This window comes from Phlebotomus papatasi, chromosome 2, assembly GCF_024763615.1.
Source record: "Phlebotomus papatasi isolate M1 chromosome 2, Ppap_2.1, whole genome shotgun sequence".
NCBI classification, from domain to species: domain Eukaryota; kingdom Metazoa; phylum Arthropoda; class Insecta; order Diptera; family Psychodidae; genus Phlebotomus; species Phlebotomus papatasi.
Window position 1 is genome coordinate 8,569,517 of NC_077223.1, and position 20,986 is coordinate 8,590,502.

Consider the following 20,986-nt stretch of genomic DNA (forward strand, 5'->3'; position numbering starts at 1 on the left):
GCCTATTGAGGGGAAAAATCCGGAATATGTATTCCGAATCGCAGTGTCAGTTGGTTTTTTTTCACTGTCAACACGCCACTGAAGAAAAATTTTGTGAAGTGAATCATGGAGTAGAGAAATAATCCACCAGAATTATCCCATTAGTCAATGAATTGTGTGTAAGTTGCAGTGAGACAGTGCTGTGGCGTGGTTAAAAAAAATAAATAAATTATGAATATTGTGCGGAATATTTGCGATACCTTCTGGTCGCCAGGCATTTGGCTTCCACCGAATGTTACTTGGGCTGACATTGCACCCGGAGCACGGCCGGACGTAAATTATGCCGACTATACGCACCTCATCTACGGTCTCCCACTGGCCCTGGTGGTCCTCAGCATCCGCTACACCCTCGAGAGGTGAGTAAATTGAGGCCAAAAAGGTGTACATAACCTTCAAATGCAGCAGACTACGCCCTCTTTCACCTTTCCGGACTAGATTTTCCGGAAACACGATGACGATCAATCGCGCGTCTAATTTCTCTAAATTTATGACCCCCAAAAATGTGATTTCCAAGACCTCTCTCTCCACCAATCTTCCATCACTGTGCCCCTTAATTATTGGTTTATTTGCATGCAATTGATATTGGCCACAAGAATAGCCAATTAAATGCTGATTTTTCTGTCGCAATCATCGCAATAACAGACCGAATCATCAAATGTTTGTCAAGGTTTTCACAATGAATACCTCGCACCTTTTTTATCTCATTCATCGAATCTTCTACGGCCTGCTTCTCTTATCACAGCTATCAGGAGAGTACCGTGTTGAGATGGGGTTAACGCGTGAATTCTTCCTGTTATCTTCGATTTGGCCACCTTCTTCACCCTTCCTTTCTGCTCCATTCGGATCTTTTATTCATTTTTTAAATCTTCAAATTAACATTCAAAAATAACCCTCTCTTTTATGGCTAAAAAACAAAAGAGATTATCACTAAATTAACCCGCAAATGAGGCTTTTTATTAACGTTTTTGTGCCAAAAATTAAAATAAAAAATTGAGAGCTGTGCAATAACTGAGTAATAGGGGAACCTGGGGCAAATTATGACAGAACGAAGACCTTTTCTTTTTGGAAATTTACTGCTCTACAACTTTGCTGAAGACTATTTTCCTCCATCTCGAAGGAAAATGTGTTTTTAAAGCAATTTTCTAAAAGTTGTTTAAACTCACGTGATAGGGTGGAATAACCGGCTATCGCCATGTTTAGGAAAAAATTAAATTCATTTAATCATAACTTTTGAATCCTTGTTACAAGATAAGTCAAATTTGACACAAAGTTACTTAGATGTATTGGCTCTAGATACGTGAAAACAATAATCCTAGAACATAACGCTGGACTACTTAAAAAACTGATTTTTATTAATAATGCAAAAATAACCATTTCGTCGCCACTTTTTACCACTTTTCGCCAGTTTTATAAAATTTGTAACCACTTCTCGCCACCCATTTGAAAAGAACCACACTCGGTTATTTTAGGCAATGCTATGAAAGGAATACATTCACCATTTCTCTTTCCTTGTGAACACTTTATTATTACTCTCTTTAAATGATTTTTCTTCACTTTTATTTGAGAAATCAAATTATGGGGCTTTTGCACAAAGTAAACAATGCAGATTTGACAACTGAGAATGTACGAAGTGAAGTTAGCGTCGCCTATTGAAAAGATATGGCGACAGGTGGTAAAATCAATTCCAGAAAATTACCACTTCTCGCCATGCCTCATTTTTATACAAAAATAATATAAAATGAAATATTAATTGACTAAATACAAATTTTATGTATTCCACAAGTGCAATTAAATATTCAATAGACAATTTATTTACCCAAATAGGCATTTTTGGCCTGATGAAAATTTGACGACACTTAGTACATTTGGTAAGAGATGTTGGATTCGATGCACTTGCTTAAAATATTGCTCTAAAAAGTGATCAAAATCGTGAATCCAAAACGAATAATTATTATTTTTCGATTCTATGCGGAGAAGCAGAAACAATACAAAAAAATTGCGACTCATTTATTTCATAAATTGCGAAAAATAGCGATTTCAATGAAAGAGGCGAGAAGTGGGGCACTGGCGAGAACTGGTGATTCCACCCTAATTAAGTGTTGTTCCGCAACACCCTCCAGAGCTCCTGCACCTGTACGACGCACAGTGGGGCAGAATACCCAAAAAGCTGGCAAAAAATCGAAAAAAATTTCGAATTTTTGAAATCTAATACCGCCAAATAATAGTTGACTCAGTTGACTACACTCCGTCCCGGCATTATGCACTTCGGGATTATGCACTTGACGAAATTATGCAAGTTTGCCTACCATTGGGAGTCAATTTGTGAAATCATTTTTGAAACACGCCTGTGGGATTTACCTAATGATCAATGAAAAGATGTTTATGAATATGAGTTAATCTGGCTTTTCCTGCGCTTTGGGCAGGTCAGGAATTACCTATAAGTGATCAGGAGAAAGTATGTAATGTTAGGTGTGAAATCCCTTGAGAATGTGGAGGTCTTTGTTACCTATAAGATGAGAAAATATATCAGTAAAAGAACTTGAAGTATCCTGGTCGAAAGGCGATTTATTGTCGAAATTTACACTTTGCCAGAAGGGCCACAATTCACTATTTAAATTTTACTAAAAAATTACTTCTGATGACTATAGATTATAAAGAAAATTATCGGATTTTTCTGCTGCGATATGGCGTGCCCAGAAGAAGGTTGACAAGAGAATGAGAAAAAAGTGAGGGCGCGCGAGTAGCTAAATGTTCACCGCTGAAGCAAAATTGGCGCTGCAAGCGACAAGTTGCGACAACGCCTGAATGTAAACTATTTTGTGAAGCGAGAAATTTGAAAACAATATGCTTATTGTTCAGAATAAAACTTTAATTTCTTTTATTGAGGTACAAATTTTAAATATTCTAACAATTTATTGAAGAACTGGCCAAAAAGTACCGTTTGTTGATGAATTTCTTTTAAACAGTTGAATCTTTTTGCTCTTACTACTTTTACTCCGCGCGAAAGTCGTTCTACGACCTATTCATTCCAAAGAAAGCGCCTGCGGGGTATGCAAATTTTTCTCGATGCATAAAGCGATTTCGCGCGTTTTTTTTGGGCCCGAAAATGTGCATAATACCGGGACGGAGTGTAGTATCCTCACTAAACCTTATACCCAGATTTTTTTCTTTAAAGTTATGGTACCTTGAAATAACACGTCAAAATTGGCCTTGCATTGCGATTTAGTCGATTTTATATGGAAAAATGACATAAATTTGAACGAAAGAAATAGTAAAGAGGCCCGCGTGGTCCCGATCTATAACCAATTTCTATTTATTCTAGAGGTCCTACTCTGTCAAAAACCATCGAGAAACCTTGCTACTTTAGTGCGATTTTTTTGCTATGATACATTAAAGTTGCTGAAAATTGACTTTCGAGTATATTGCATGAGATCACATTATAATGTTAGTAGAAGGAGTCTAAAGTTTTCAATAGTGTATCTTAGTTCCTAATAAAGATTACTTGGACGAAATAACTATTAATAAATGCTACTGCAATTCCATCTCTACGAATGTCTCTCTTCCCCTTCAGAAACCATTCTTTTTGGAATATTTCAAGAAATAAAGCACCTTCATTTTTTATATGTTTTATAGTGTCCTAGCGGACATTCCGTCCTTAGACACCTGTGACTGAAAAAAATCGCCATCTTGAATCATACAATGTCAATTGACATTAAACTTTAAAGTTTAATCACCCTGGAGCGCCTATTTCTCAACCGATTTGATCAAATTTTGATTTTTTGGAAAGGTCTTGAAATTTCTAACTTATAAGCATGTAAGCTTATAAAGTATAAGTATAAGTTAGGCTTATTTTTTTTTAAATTTACGGGAACCCGTAATAAAGCGAATCAAAATATGGCAATTCTACCCCATGCCTGATACTATTTGTCCCAGCATTTTTGAGAGTGGTCACAAAATTACCCTTTAAAAACGGCTCGATAAATGTGTTTCATTAAAAAATAGAGGAAAATAACTTTCACAAAGTTGTAGAGCGGTATATTTCCTTTAAAACTGTGCTAATTAGAAATTTCTGGGGCGCTGGAGTAGCTTGTAAAAAATAAAATATCCATTTTGTGACTTTTTACCCCAGTCTCCCGAACTTTTTCAAAATTCTTTTAAATGGGGAAGATGGGTGGGGAAAAAAGGATAACACGCCTTTAGATAAAGTGAACTAATGCGTGGGGGGTCGTTGAAGATCGTAAACCAATATATTTTATTAAATGTCATTATTTTCGCTTAAAAAATACCTCAATTAAGTGCTTTTTAAGGACTTATTTTAAGAGTGTTTAAAGTGCGTTAAACTATGGCTTTCTGCTAGTAGCACCTTACTTTGTGCTAGCCGTGTACCTACCTGCAAAATATATTCTAATAAAAACCAACATCCAGAATGGTTCGAAAACGGAAATTATAAATTGTAAATGGTTAAAGGAAGTGAAATGTTCTTTGCAAAGAGACAGTGAAAAGTTATGAATATGAACTGTCTTGGCATTTTCGGATTTAAAGTATTTATAGTTTTATAGGGATTTTCACCCATTTGGGATTTCGAATCGAATGAAATTAGACCTGGTTTCCCCTGTTCGACTACCAAAATAAGCTCAGCTCATAATTAAATTTAGTTTACGTCCATTTTTGGAATTTTTAGATACTAAATCATACTTGGAAATATTGAATAATGTCAAGAAATATTAAATATTCTTGACAAAGGGAAAACTAAGCTATTAATATTATTATTATTATTATGAACTATCATAGAATTTTTGCTTTGATTTTAAATGGATTTGTAACTCTATGTCTTGAATTATTTACTGCCCAATTTGATTTATTTTACTGGCCTAATTGCTGCTATGCAACAAAAATATTTATTTCGATAAAAATTTGAATTTACTTCTTTCAAACTTAAGTTTGTCATTGCGAAAAATGGACCACGCCCCAATAAGATTTTCATGGTGAACAAAATTATATCTTTTTCATTTGAAAATTATTTTCAACAACATTATTTGATTGCGAATAAAACGTACTGCTTTGGAGCATTTTTCAAAATTTTATAGAATTAGTTTGTCATGATTTATAAAAGGGAAGATTTTTAGACCACGCCCCTTATTAGATAGAAAAAGTAGCTTTATCTCTTAAATGTTTTTTTTTTTTTAATTCCTTTACTACATTTTGAAAATTCTAAAGTTTCATGTTACAGAACGCTTAGTATTTCCTTGGAAAATTATAGGGGAAGATAGGGCAGTTTCGTAACGTACAATTTATTTTCAGGATCCTTTTTTTATATGAATACGAACGATATATTTGATGTAAATCTAGAATTTAATATGAATCCTACATAATATTCCATTATTTTAAATTCATGCATCCATGAAACTGACCCTCTTTCCCTTATTTAATCATGCTAAATTCAAGATTGAATTATTTTGAAAAGTTTTAAGTTTTTGTTCCCTTTTAAAAAAAATACATTTTTTGCAAATTCATGTCATTTTTGTATGTTCTGATGGAAGGTGCTTGACTCCCTTTTGATTTCTCTGTGTCTGCTTCGTCCAGACAGGAAGGCAAAGCAAAAATTCGATCCAAAATTCGTTTGAATAATTTATTGGCACTGCATAAAAAGCGCGATAATAGAATAAGTATTTGACTTTGCCCTCCTTCCTGATTTACTCCACGCGCTTTTTACCCACGAACAATTGTTTACACTTTGCCGGGTGTTTTAGATTCTGGCTGGCTCCAATTGGAAAGTCCTTGGGGATCAAGAGTTCACGTCCCAAGCGGGCAGCTAATATCCCAGACCTGGAAGAAGCCTATTCCCAATGCAGTCGAATAAAGCACAAAACTGTAAGGAAAAATCAGATTTTTTTTTTGTTTTTTTTTCCCTGGTTTTATCGGGTTTTTCTGGACTTTTCTGTAGGTTGTGACCCTGTCGAAGAAGCTGGATATGTCAGAGAGGCAAATTGAACGATGGTGGAGGCACAGAAGGGCTCAGGATAAGCCTTCGACTTTGGTGAAATTCTGCGAGAATTCCTGGCGATGCATCTACTACACCTACAGCTTCATCTACGGGATTGTGGTGCTCTGGAACAAGCCGTGGCTGTGGAATATCAACAACTGCTGGTATGACTATCCACATCAGGTAAGTGGCTATTTCTATTTAAATAAATTTTGCCATTTTTAGCAATTTATAGCCAAAAATAGCTTTTTTGCGAATGCTAAAATCCTAAGAAGTGCAAAATCCCTAAAACCAAAATTCTGAAAAGTCAAAATCCTGAAACCCATGATCCAGAGACTCAAAATCTCAAAAGCCAAAATCCCGAAAACGAAAATCCTTAAAACTAAAATTCGGAAAACACAAATCTCTAAAACCAAAATTCTGAAAAGTCCAAAATCCTAAAAACCAAGATCCCGTAAGCCAAAATGTCGGAAGCTAAAATCTCGGAAGCTAAAATTCTGAGAAAACCGAAATCCCGAAAGCCAACATCTCTAAAACTAAAATTCTGAAAAGTCCAAAATCCAGAAAACCAAGATCCCGAAAGCCAAAACCTCGGAAGTTAAAATACTGAAAAGACCGAAATCCCGAAAGTGAAAGTTCCTAAAACCAAAATCCCGAAAGCCCACATCCCTCAAATCAAAATTCTGAAAAGTCCAAAATCCTGAAAGCCAACATCCCTGAAATCAAGATTCCGGAAAGTCTAAAATCCAGAAAACCAAGATCCCGAGAGCCAAAATCTCGAAAGTTAAAATCCTGAACGCTAAAATCCTGAAAAACCGAAATCCCGAAAGCGAAAGTCCCTAAAACCAAAATCCCGAAAACCCACATCCCTCAAACCAAAATTCCGAAAAATCCAAAATCCAGAAAACCAAGATCCCGAGAGCCAAGATCTTTAAAGCCAAAATCATTGACCCTAAAATCCTGAAAAGTCAAAATCCCGAAAGCGAAAGTCCCTAAAATCAAAATCCCCAAAGCCCACATCCCTCAAATCAAAATTCTGAAAAGTCCAAAATCCTGAAAGTCAACATTCTTGAAATCAAGATTCCGGAAAGTCTAAAATCCAGAAAACCAAGATCCCGAGAGCCAAAATCTCGGAAGTTAAAATCCATAACGCTAAAATCCTGAAAAGACCGAAATCTCGAAAGCGAAAGTCCCTAAAACCAAAATCCCGAAAGCCCACATCCCTCAAACCAAAATTCCGAAAAGTCCAAAATCCAGAAAACCAAGATCCCGAAAGCCAAGATCTTTAGAGCCAAAATCATTGACCCTAAAATCCTGAAAAGTCAAAATCCCGAAAGCGAAAGTCCCTAAAATCAAAATCCCGAAAGCCCACATCCCTCATCAAAATTCTGAAAAGTCCAAAATCCTGAAAGTCAACATCCTTGAAATCAAGATTCCGGAAAGTCTAAAATCCAGAAAACCAAGATCCCGAGAGCCAAAATCTCGAAAGTTAAAATCCTGAACGCTAAAATCCTGAAAAACCGAAATCCCGAAAGCGAAAGTCCCTAAAACCAAAATCCTGAAAGCCCACATCCCTCAAAAAAATTCCGAAAAATCCAAAATCCAGAAAACCAAGATCCCGAGAGCGAAGATCTTTAAAGCCAAAATCATTGACCCTAAAATCCTGAAAAGTCAAAATCCCGAAAGCGAAAGTCCCTAAAACCAAAATCCCGAAAGCCAACATCCTTAAAACCAAAATTCTGAAAAGCCCAAAATCCAGAAAACCAAGATCTCGGAAGTTAAAATCCAAAACGCTAAAATCCTGAAAAGACCGAAATCTCGAAAGCGAAAGTCCCTAAAACCAAAATTCCGAAAAGTCCAAAATCCAGAAAACCAAGATCCCGAAAGCCAAGATCTTTAAAGCCAAAATCATTGACCCTAAAATCCTGAAAAGTCAAAATCCCGAAAGCGAAAGTCCCTAAAACCAAAATCCCGAAAGCCAACATCCTTAAAACCAAAATTATGAAAAGCCCAAAATCCAGAAAACCAAGATCTCGGAAGTTAAAATCCAAAACGCTAAGATCCTGAAAAGACCGAAATCTCGAAAGCGAAAGTCCCTAAAACCAAAATCCCGAAAGCCCACATCCCTAATACCAAATTTCTAAAAAGTCCACAATCCTGAAAACCAAGATCCCGAAAGCCAAAATCTCGGAAGCCAAAATTCTGGACGGCAAAATCCGAAAAAGTCCAAAATCTCAAAAGCTAAATCCCTAAAACCAAAATTCTGAATACTTCAACAAAATTAGAACTGAAAAGATTTAACAGAAATAAGATATTGTAAAAATAACTGTATGAATATGCTATGAGTAGCATTGGGCATTTCTAAATTACGCCACAACAGAATAATATTGATAAGAGAAATCAATTTGTCGGATGAATCATAGAAAAGTTGTTTTTTTCTTAGAGGAATATTTTTGGGTTTTGATTATGAGGGTTTTGTTTGTTTCTTTTTTTGCAGTCTGTGGACAATGATATTTGGTGGTACTACATGATCTCTATGGCCTTCTACTGGTCACTGACCATCTCTCAGTTTCGCGATGTGAAGCGAAAAGATTTCTGGCAAATGTTCGTTCATCACATGGTGACACTCCTTCTGCTGTCCCTCAGCTGGGTCTGCAATATGCATAGGGTAGGGTCACTGGTTCTGGCTGTTCACGATTGTGCTGATATTTTCCTGGAGGCGGCCAAACTCACCAAGTATGCTAGCTACCAAAAAGTCTGCGATGCTATTTTTGCCATCTTCACTGTGGTCTGGATTGTCACTCGATTGGGATTCTTCCCACGAATTCTCTACAAGTTAGTTCTTTGCAAGTTTTTAATTTATAGCTTATGATGATTTTGGGTTTTCGGTCTCATGCTTTTTTCTGTTCTTTCTTCGCTGTTGCGCCTGGTTTATAGGCAAAAGCGTTTTGGTTGATTATTGACACTCAGGTGACTACAGCTTTAATTCTATTGAACCGATTTTATTCTTCCCAAAGAGAAAGTTAAAGGTCTTTCAATGCCCGACAATTATCTAGAAAAAGTGAAGTTTGAAAAACCAACACCAGAGGTGCTGTAGCCTCATTTGAAAAAAAAAACATGGCGGAAAGCATCATTTCATTTTATTAAGGACTCAACAATATAATTTATAGTTTCTAAGATTTTATTACTTAAATTCTACACAAGACTAGGCTTTTGAACTTTTGAGAAGTTTTTATATATTATTATGATTCAGGGGTAGGGCAGAACCTTAGATGAGCTTCCAGGTCCCGGAAAAACACCAGAATTTCTCTTGTAGACTTTTATTACTTCACTGATAATTTTTTCTTTAATTCCCGGGGGCTAGATTGGGCGCTTCGAACATTGGGGATGATAAGGGGGTTCTCGGATAAACCAAGGCAGATCCCGAAAGTCTACTCAAATTCTCGACTTTAACACAAAAACTGCCGAGTGAAATATTTCACTCTCTATGGTTGCAATTTTATATGAGTTGCTCGCAAGAATTATAAAGTAAAAGCGAAATAATCTCATATAAAATCGTAAAAATATCTTCCTTAGTCCTGAACTGCATAGATCGCCAGATACTGTCCAGGAGCACTTCCAAGGTGAACCTGGAGAGATTACACAGACGTACATTTCGTCCTTGTACGAAAATACCGTAAAATCATTTCCAATAACGATTTTTCCAGCTCAAAGGTTAAACAGGCTCTGGAGAGCGGTTTTTTCAACCGAATGGTATCATATTTGAGCTCGTTGGAAAGGTCTTGGAATTATCGATAAAACTGAACCGGTTCCAATCAGTTCTGAATCACTTCCAAATTTATTCTAAATTCTATTATATTACTCATAGACTTTCGTCTGTCCGTGCGGCCGTTACCACGCCTAGTAGCCAAACGGTTAGAGATAGAGACTTGGGATCTTCGGAGGACTCTCCCCATTAGTCGAACCTGAGAACCTTTATGCCCCTCGTTTTCCCTCCCATTTTTTGGATATGACTTATTTGAAAGGTTATGCAGGCTGACATTTCGTATTTCGTCCTTATATTGAATTATTCCTAATGAAACGCTTTTTCAAAGTCAAAGGTTGAAAATGCTCTAGAGATCGCATTTTTCGACCGAAAGACATCATGTTTCAGCTCGTTGGAAGGGTCTTGGAATTTTCGATAAAACTAAACCGGTTCCAATCGGTTCTGCACCGGTTCATAACCGATAAATAATTTTTATTCAAAATTCAATTCTATTACTCCTAAGGTATTTTGGACACTATTTTGAGTATTTCATAAATTGGCTCCAATCGGTTATGAACCGGTAATGCTCCGGTCGCTCCGGTTATGAACCGATAAGTATTTTATTTACTCTTGAAACTATTTTATGAGATCTTTTGAGTGATTTATGAGTCGATTTAAATCGGTTGAAAACCTGTAAACGGTAAATGATGCGAAAGTATTTTTGAGGTACAGTATCTAAGTCACGAGTTCGATCAATTCGCAAGGCCTGGGACGTTTAACCACAACTTTTTTTTCATTATTATGCAACAAATTTGTAAAAGGGAATGTCCAATGATTTGTTCAATGCCAAAACATTAAGGTTTCGAATACGGGATCCCGGGATTTCGGCCCTTTTTAGGATCGGGATTAATCCCGCACTGAGAAGAAAAAGAGACTGCGATTAACTTTTTCTCGTCATAACTTTAACACTTTTTAGGTGTAAAAATATATCAACATTTTTTAATGTTAATTTTACACCTTTTAAGGGTAAAATCAGCATGAAAGAAGGGTAACTTTAACCCATAATACACCTAAAAAGGGTAATATTTACACCGTTTTCAGATCAATACTGCAGGGTAAAATTAACATTTCCGGAATGTTATTTTAACTTTTTCGGATTCCTCTCAGTGCGGGATCGATGCATTGATAAAACTGGATTTCGTGATCCCGAAATTCCTAAATATTGCGATTCCAGGATACTTTTCGGGGCTCCGGGTTTTTTCGGGATCGTGGGACTTACCTAGTTCAGAGATTTCAAGGATCCCTAGTTTGTCAAGATCCCGAAATTTTCGATGTTCCGGGTTTTTCGGATCTCGGGATTTCTGGGATTCCGGAATTTATGGACTCCCAGGTTTTTCTCACTCGCTTCCAATAGAAAAATACAATAAGTAGTCTCAGCATGCTTTCCTGCCACGCCGCACAACGATACGTCAACCGAGCACGATACCTTTTATCTCGATCAGTCCTGCGAGTTTAACTGTGTTATCACACTTGAACATTAAAATTTTAATATGATTTACATTAATTGTCGCTGGTGAGAGTCCAAATATGTAATTTGTGTGTTTGAATCATTTTATATTCAAAATTTGATCTATTTGTTGATAAAAAGGTGGACTTGGCCCGCAAAATTTGATATAAATTGATTTAGAGCATTAATGCGAAAAATTAATGCGATTTTATCTTTAATTTTTTAATGTGAAAAATATTTATGCTTAAGGTAAATTTAAACTTATTTTTGCAGGTCAAGTCCACTTCTTTATCAATAAATAGAAAAACCCCAAATATTAAGTGACTCAAAGACACAAATAACATATTTGGACGCTCACAAGCGACAATTAATGTGAATCACATTAAAATTTTAATGTGCAAGTGTGATAACACCGTAAAACGGAGATCGAAAAAAATTGAAATCAAATTCCTTTGGTAAATATAAAATTTTCCAGAGCCTCCGGCACCTATCGTGTCTTCTTTATTGGTTCTTAGTTGATCATTTCTCTGGAATTTTTATCAATAAACTGCCTATTTTTCTATTCCCCGTGAAAAAGCCTCGTGTCAGGGATCAAGATCAAATTTTGGTATGTTATAGCTGGCCTTGAAACTTTCAATTAAGAAACCTACCTTTTCGACCTGAATGATCTGAAATATGGGCCTTAGGGCCTTGACAGATCTGAGGATTAGCTGAGGGACGGCTTAAGTGTAATTATATTGGAAATAATGATTAAACCACATTTCTATCATTTTCCACGAAGCCGTCTCTCGGCTTAAGTCGTAAGTGTGTCAAGGACCTTACAGTAATACCCTTGGAGACGAGGTTCCATGAGGTATTGGAGATGCAGTTAAAATCGACAACATTTAAAATTATATTCACCTAACTTCACATCATTCATCCAATTTCAACATTTAGACAACTTCACACTGTGAAAAATCCTATTCGCATCACATTCACCATCAATCAACACGCATTTTCATCATTCACACAGAAATCATAGATTTTCTGAGCCATCACACAAAATTGAAGTCTCAAACATTAACAATTTGTTACCCTAGTGACCAGGTAAAGTGAAATAAAAGTTATTTTAACGTAGGACCCTGAAAATCGGTCTTTTTCGCCGAATATTAATTCACTATAACTCTATCGCAGGTTTGCATACACATTTAATCATCAGAGCATATCACAGATTCACTTACCACATCCCTAAATATCACAGGTTTGTCCCAGGACTCCCTTTTGGTTATCTTATTGCAGAAACATATCATTCATTATCACAGGTAACATTCTTTACCAACCCTAATCGATAGATTTTCGATATTTTCTATGATGAATATCTTGAAATTTCCTTTTTTGATTTTGATAAAATTTCAGTATGTTGTAGCTGAGGTCAAGACCTTTCCAACGATAGGTTGTACTTCTCCCTAGGTCTTCCCTGAATGAAAAAAAAATACCTTGACAAAAAAATTTTATGAGGTTATCTGGAATTAATACTGATGTTGCCGTATTTTCCGCTCAGTAGAATTGAAGCTATGGTCACGTAAATTCCATAAAGGATCAATAAAATAGTATGAGACTTCGAAGAAAGCCCGAATTGTCGTTTTTTCCTTTAGATATTTTCTGAGGGTTGATTTGATGTATTTTTCTCGTTTTGTAGTACATCTGTTGAGGCTCCACAGATTCTCCCAATGTTCCCTGCTTACTACATTTTCAACAGTCTTCTCTGTCTTCTACTAATTCTCCATGTGGTTTGGACCTATCTGATCCTCCAGATTGCCTACAGGGCTGTCCAGTCTGGGCAAATGGAGGGTGACATAAGGTCCAGTTCCAGCGATTACTCCGAGAGTTCGGAAAATATGACACCAGTGCAGAATGGTACACCTATTTTTAAGGCAAAAGCACCAAAGTCTCCGAACACTTCCAAGAAAACCGATGAGAAGTTAGTCACAGGTTAGGAAATAGTAAATACGGAAAGAAAACATGTGTCTTACAGCACCCAACACACAATTCACCGCTAAAGTTAGAAAAAGCCTGAGAGAGATTGAGTTAGAAGAGTGAAGTGCATGTGGATTTATTTAAGCAGACAATCGCCTTTAATGTGCATTTTTTGAGAATTATAGATGGAAATTATTAGGACAAGATAACAAAAAAAAAATGGAAAACGCCTCACAAAAAAAAGATGCATATACTCTTACACCATTTTTCTTCAAATTTATTCGTCTACAATTTCTTTGTTGGCCATTCCATACTATTTAATGAAATTTTTCAAATAAAAATCCAAAAAAAAAATCCTTGAAGTTGATACCTTTCCGAGATATTATTGGGGAAACATCACCAAAAAGAAAAGTTCTACTGAGAATTGATTAAAAGTCGCTAGATTTTCTTACTGATTAAATGTATATTCCATAAAGAAATTGCAGAACAAAAAATATTAAAAATACTGTACCAAGAGGAAAAAAATGTATAAAAAATAAAAAAGTACGTAAGAAAAAAGCTAGTTTCTTTTTTTAAATAAACCTTTTATTAACAAGATAGCAAATTTTATGGTAAAACAAGATTTATTATTTTTCTAGTGTCTGCTGACTTTTTATTTCTACCCTGGTTTTACTCAGACAAAAACTATCAATTATAAAAGTTTTGGAAGATGGTTTACTTATCTCTTCGTTACTCCTTAAAATTATGCCGAAAATTAACCATAACCTAAATTTTAAATAACCTCTAAAAAGATATTGGCTGTAGACAAATGATGGAAGCATGCGTTTTGCATTATAAATATTTACTTTTTTGACAGATAATGGACCTAATTCTCCTGCTTTGTAAAGAGGTAATTGTAAATTTGAGGTTATGTTTTGGGTAACCTAAAAAAAACAAAGTTTAGAAGTGTAAAAGCGATTTTATCAGGTAAAAGAAAAGGTTAATAAATTGTCGGTGGCTGTATTCGTAGCAAATGACGCATCGTTGCCTCTTTTGCAACAAATACAATTCTAACCTCAAATACTTGACAGAATCTTTGTCAGTATATATCTTTCAAGTTGAATTGCTGATAAACATTCTATCCGGAGTGTAAGTAAACTTTTTTTAGGTTATGTTACACAAAACTCAAATCTTCAAACTAACCTTTCAAACAAATAAGAGAAGAGGCCCAATTTTGTTACAATTTTCTCATGTTTTATGATATTTATTACATTTTCGTGGATATATGACTTGCAAAATCAGGGATGGGCATTCTAAAACTAATTTAATAAAATTCTTCGTTAATAGAAATCTAATTTAACTTTCTTATTTATTAACCTCTTATTTTTAGTATATTTGATAAGAGATTTTTCGCTAATGTGAGGTTATGTTTGATTTAAACAAGAAAATCTGAACGTTTGAGAAGCAAAAGGAACTGCTCATTTTAAGTATTAACTGATCAGTTTTAATTTTCTTAACAAATCAACCAAATAAAGTTCTATTAATCATCATCATCATCATTTTCAACCGTTTATTCCTATTGGGGTCACGAGTCTATGACTAAACTAAGTCCGCCACTTCAAAAAGATGTTCGGGATCGATCCCTAGGCCTTCCAAGGCAAGTTTCTGAATTTGATTCAGTCACCTTGTCCTAGGTCTGCCTCGAGATGGACGCCTCCTCACAATGGTTTGCATAGCTTTTCTGGGGAATCTTTTGCTATTAATTAACTAACTAAATAAAGTTTTACTATTCAGTAAAGAAAAAGAAAAAAAAATAATGAATTTGATTTGCCAAATTTGATATTGTCCCAAATCAAATTTGGAAGCAGTTTCTACAATTCAAGTTTTTCTTTTAACTTCACTATTTCTAACTCTTAAACGGTAAGTAATATCGATCTCCGGTGACCTCCCCACAAATCAACATTCTTTAGCTAACTAACTAAACAACTTTACCGTGGTATCACACTAGAGAATTTCACATTAAAATTTTAATGTGATTCACATTTATTGTTGTTGATATGTGTCCTAATGTGCAATTTTTGTCAAGAGCTTTTAGAAATCGATTCATTTAGTGATTAAAAAAAAGTGGACTCGAGTCACAAAAATAGATCAAAATAGCATAATTACGGTTGATAGTTAATGAGCAAATTAATGAGAACTGAGCAAATTTTAAGCAAAATTTGCTCATTAAATTTTCATCAGATACTACTTTATTGCAGTCATTCCGGTAGTTTCTGCGCCACAATTTTCTCACTAATTTAGGAGAAAGGAGGCCGTTTGCGACAAATTGAGTCGCCAGAACTCACACCTCAGTCGGAGTTTGGGTGATATTGGCTTCCTCGTTTTCGTAGTCTTCTTTTGAAAATAAAGCCCTATGATTTGAAGCAGCTCTTTAAATTCATCTGAAGTCATCCGGAGAAAATTATTATGTCCAGAAAAATCGCCCCAGAGAATTTCAACGACACCATGTGAAGGTCGCGTTAAGAGCCAATCTCTCGCCCACAGCCTCCTTTTTCTCACTTAGCGGGTCCTTTTGCACCACATAAAAGTAGCGTACAGGAGTAAAACTTCCTCTTCTTCACTAAAATCTCATATTTTCGCTCAAACGACTGAAATGCTTCAAAAACAAAAACCTGACAACTCTTGTGCCATCGTCTGAGCAATTCTAGCAATGTGTCCTGACTAAATCAGCGATTTCGAGTGGTTCTAGAAGTTTTAATGAGCAACTTTTCACTTTAACTTTAATGTGAAATTTTCTAGTGTGATAACTCCCTTAGTCTGGCGATTTCAATCACTTTTCGAAGTATTTGTTTAGTCCAGCCCAGCTGAACATTTCGTTTTTACCGCCCTTAGACTCTTTCTCCGTAAAAATCACCATCTTGAAGTATTCAAAGACATAGTTCACCCCGTTTAACCACTCAAGGAAGCCAATTTTTCAACGAATTAGGTCAAATTTGTATTTATTTGAAAGGTTTTGAAAGTCCAAATTCGATTGAATCGGTTCCAATCGCTATATTTTCTAAAATAATTTAATTTTAATGATTTTTTTAAAAATACCTTCTAGATAAATTTTCAACTTCAAGACTGTTTTATGATGACTTAATTTAAATCGATCCCATTCAGTCAATGTACCAGAAATACTTGAGATAGAATGTTCATATTTTGGGATTAGTTTCCTACAAATTAGTAGATGAATTTTTTGAAAAGAAAAAATTTTTATCTCATATGGGGCGCGGGGAGCCTCTGTCAAACACACGTCTTAACGGTCACTGAATTTAAATTCTGTGCATTAATTCATTACAAACTCTATTGCTTTAGATAGAGTAACTATCCAAGAACACCAATTGGCAACTAGAATTCAAATCAGGAAAGAGGAAAGAGGCCAATTTTAACAAATTCGACGGGATGTCGTATTTTCCTTCCGCCATTTTGAGCAAAAATTTTGCATGACCTTCTGCGAAGCAAGAAAGCAATAACAAAATGTATTTTCATCTCTGTCGGACTATTTTTCTTAAGTAATTGAATAACTGACGTTACTAAAAATCCATTCCCGACAGCAATTCGGATAAAAATTGCCCAGAAATAAATCACCAAAAATCACTCAATTTGCGTATGATGTATAATACTGTTGTGGATGGGACTTCCGGGAAGGCAGCTGATCGTGGAAAAGGGGCTCGACGATGAATTCTGGAGGGAATCTGTCCCCTTTGACAGATGAACCAATGACAACACAACCTTTTAGTTTACTTCTGGGTTTTATTAAATTTCCACTAGGGGCGCTATCAGCGCAAATGTACAAAGTCGATAATGCAGGCAAAGTACAAGGTTATGTCTTCAAGAGGCAAATGTCAAGAGTTGTTTTGGTTTTGTGGTGATGTGGTAGTGATCGTGACTGGGGGCTTTCCTGGACTATCAGAGGGTTTTGGTGAGTAATTCCTTTTCCGCCTGCTTCACCCAGGCCTGATCTCCTTTGTCTAACAACAGCTGGAGGGTATACAGCGGTGACAAAGCCAACAGCTGGAGCAAGAAGATCCTCCTTGGCGTAGAGGACAGGGTGGTTAGGCAACTCTCTCAAGGGCCCCCGTGGGGGTGGGTTTATCCCAGCACAGCCAATGCCTTCCGTCTCAAGGCCAGAGGCTTCTACGAGCTGCTTCCGGTGATGGTGTCGCGGCTTAGCTCGTGTCAACAGCCTACTTGGGGGCCGAGGTTACTCCCGGACGAAATGAGGGTGGCCAAAATGCAGGTGAACACCAGTATAGGGTGTCTTGGGTGCAACACAACCTCTACGTGGCAACAGACTTCACGGAGATGCTGCCCCAGACCAGAGGGTTCACCAGGGCACGTAATCCCTCACGCAACGTCTGCAGGGAGATCAGGCTTCTGGCTTTTCCAGACTACACTCTCAGGGAGTCCGGATCTTTCACCGCACGGGGTCGCCCGAGAAAAGGGAAATCACTGCTGGAGTTCGATCCTCGAGCACCGCAAAACCCACAAGGGAAGGAAAGGTAAGTAGAGTGTGTGAGAGGGAGGGAAATTTTAGCGCACTAGGAGCTATTTAGAACGCTGGTGTCATCAGCGATTCTAGATGCTCTCATCCAGTGCAAAAGTAAGGGTTATAGTGCCACCGGAAGCTATTTAGTGCGCTAGACTCAGCCCGCGCTTCTAAATGCTTCTGACCAGGGCAATACAGAGGGGCTCTCAAGTGCTACCGGGAGCTATTTAGAGCGCTAGATTAACCCGCGCCTCTGAATGCTCTATCCAGCAACAGTAGAGGTGACAGGAATGGCCACTGAGAGCTATAAGGAGCGTGGCTTTTATGCTACGCTGCGGTATGCTACCTGATCAGTGGAAGAGTGGGAAGGAGACGACTTACTTATTTCTCTCTCGCTCTCTCTCTTTAGGTCACACATACACTAAATTCACCAGTCTTGGCCTTTAGAGTGTGACAATGGAATTTGATTACAATGTCAAAACCAACAACTAGGTCATTGCCCGATATTTCTGGTGTACGCCTGAAGTATACGGGGATTTTACAAAAAGGCATTTTTCGCCCCTAAAACACTCATAGGGTGCCGAATCCCACCCCAAAAGGATTCGACACAACACTGCCCTCCTCCTAGTTCTGGCCGTCCCGGCCAGCATTAACACCCCGGTAAGGAGCTAAACGATTCACGTGAGCAATGCGGGAGCGACCTCTAGCCTTCTTCCGGATACGATATACCACCTCATTTATCTTCTCGGACACCAAATAGGGCCCATCCCAGTCACTCTGTAACTTGGGAGACCTTCCCACCTTCCTAAGGGGTTTGTACCACCAAACAGGCTGCCCTGGTGCAAAGGTCAGGAGATGCTGAGTGTGGTCATAGTAGTCCTTGGCCACTCGAGGAAAAAATTGCAAGCGTTCTCGCCCCTTCCGGTGTATGTCGTTCATTGTCTGACGTGGATTTTCTACGACATGTAGATCAGGTCTATCCTTAGACGGCTTTCCGCACTCCATTGGGAATTTCCTGGGTGGTGGCTTAATGGGAGCGCTATCTCCTGTGTCTATCGGGTGCTCCACTAACTGAGTGCGCCCAATACCCCGTGGGACTTTGGAGAAAACTTCCGATTGCTTTCTCGGCAGTTCCCTCTCCATCTCGGCTTGAGTCTCACGGCGGGGAGCTAGGACGACAGCCTCACTAGTACATATCCGCACTATCCCATCCTCACCAATCGTCCTCTCATTAACCTTCTCGGAGAAAGTTAATTTCATTGATTCCAGATCCAACCGGGCCACCTGTTGTCGCAAAAACACCAACCCCAGGACGCAATCGTCTACAATATCCGCCACCAAAACAGTGACATGATGTATGCAGTCCTCCAGTGCCAGTGTCACCTCCAGTTCTCCTAGGATGGGGGAGCTTTGTCCAGTGGCTGTCGTTAGAACCCATCGCACAGGGCGGATTGGAGGCTGGGGAGACATAGCCTCATATATCCGGCGGCCAATCAGGGTGTAATTTGCCCCCGTATCTACCACTACGTCACAGTCCACATTATTCACACGCCCCCTTACCACCAAGCCACGGGCCGAATAATCTATCGACATCCCATTTTGGGGGCCTACCCGTGTTCCACGACACAATGGGGCTCCAGCATTGGACTCAGTAGTAGGTGCGGGAGGGTCCCCACCATGACCACCAGCTCCTGTGTTCCCGGAACTCCGTCCACTAGACTCCGATGGTCCCGTGGGTGCAGCACCTCCGCTTCCAGACGCGCTATTCCAGGAACCTCCTCTCCTACGGTTCCAATTTCCCCTGTACTGATTCCTAGCAGGGGCAGAGGCCTCGCCTCTTTGATCCGAGGAAGCTACTCCCTGAGCCCCCGCTACCGACTCGGAGGAGGAGGCGGTCTCCTGTCCCGCCAAGGCGGCTCTGGAGACATTGCGGGAAGCCCGATTGGCTTTCCGGGCAGCTTCATAATCCAGGGCTGCATAAACAGCTTGTTCCATAGAACACGGTCTTGTTAATCTGACAAGGTCTTGTAAATCCAGGTCCCACAAACCATCCACGAACTGACCCAGGGCAATCTTGTCGCGTGCAGCCTCTGGGCAGTCCCGAAAAGCGAGGCGCGTGAGCCTACGGATCTCTAGAGCAAAAGCCCCTATCTCCTCCCCGGGCTTCTGCCTACGGTTCCTCAAGTGGAGATGTGACAATCCCTGCTGGAACTCACGCCCAAACCGACTCCTCAAGGCCCGTACCAACTCGACCAGACTCCCCCGTTTAGCCGGTGGGATTTCAGAGAGTACGGCTAATGCATCCCCCCTTAAAGAAGAGGCCAGCATGATGGCCTGTTCAGAGGCATTCCATCCGCGGGCCTTGGCGACCATCTCAAATTGCAATAAGTAATCTTCTAAGACTACTTTACCATCAAAATGGTCCACTTTCAATTTTAGATGGTTCATGTCGCGATTCAGCCGTGAATTTCCTGGCCCAGTACCCCCTTCTAGAGTTTCAAAAGCTCTTTCTTCCAGGTACTGTTGAGAGGGCAAACGCCCAGTCCGAACCTGAGTCACCCGGATCCCGGATTCAGCAGGTAAGGCATTAGGGGTTCCCTGAGGGGCGATGACCTCATCATGGGTCGCAGGTAGTGGGTCAGAGGCCAAAAACCCCAGACGGCTGGATTCCAAGGTCGCACGATCTTCCTCCAAAATTTGAGCGATACTTGGGTAATTTGCGGCCGCCACACGGCCACCAGGGGCTCCAGTTGAGCAGAGCTCAGGTGGTACCTGGAAAGAGGCCTCTTCCGGCGGTACTTGCCCAGCCGGTAGAGGAGCATCTCCGGATAATCTTCCGGTCATTTGGAATGTCCAGAGACTGATTTGCTGTCTCAATTCCATCATCTCCCTGTCCGTGCGCTCATTGCGCTGTCTTTGCAACTCCTCATTGCGCTTTTGAAGGTCCAGGATCCTAGTCAAAGTGGAGCTTTGACGGGCTTCAGAATCTTCCTGCTGGGTGCGAAGTTCCTGCAGAAACCCATCGTACCTCTCCATCCTGTCCGTGAGCCATTCCTTCAATCCGTCCAATATCTGGCCGGCCTCAGCTGCCTCCATACTCGCAAGTGGTCAGGCAAATCCCACTTCTGACACCAGTGTTGTGGATGGGACTTCCGGGAAGGCAGCTGATCGTGGAAAAGGGGCTCGACGATGAATTCTGGAGGGAATCTGTCCCCTTTGACAGATGAACCAATGACAACACAACCT

General features: G+C 38.9%; 1 protein-coding gene across 1 annotated transcript; it reads left to right on the top strand.

Moving 5' to 3' along the window:
- The first annotated feature begins 4 nt into the window (after positions 1–4).
- On the top strand, positions 5–13,788 carry LOC129803627 (ceramide synthase 6). The gene is made up of 5 exons (XM_055850335.1): positions 5–395; positions 5,790–5,910; positions 5,984–6,205; positions 8,520–8,857; positions 12,953–13,788. Exons 1-5 carry the CDS (start codon positions 211–213, stop codon positions 13,248–13,250), a joined length of 1,164 nt encoding a protein of 387 aa, XP_055706310.1. The 5' UTR covers positions 5–210; the 3' UTR covers positions 13,251–13,788.
- The last annotated feature ends 7,198 nt before the right edge of the window (positions 13,789–20,986 follow it).

Coding starts and splice junctions, on each gene's coding strand:
- LOC129803627 (XM_055850335.1), top strand. CDS start 211: ATGAATATTGTGCGGAATATTTGCGATACCTTCTGGTCGCCAGGCATT. Junction 396..5,789: donor ATCCGCTACACCCTCGAGAG/GTGAGTAAATTG, acceptor CGGGTGTTTTAG/ATTCTGGCTGGCTCCAATTG. Junction 6,206..8,519: donor GGTATGACTATCCACATCAG/GTAAGTGGCTAT, acceptor CTTTTTTTGCAG/TCTGTGGACAATGATATTTG.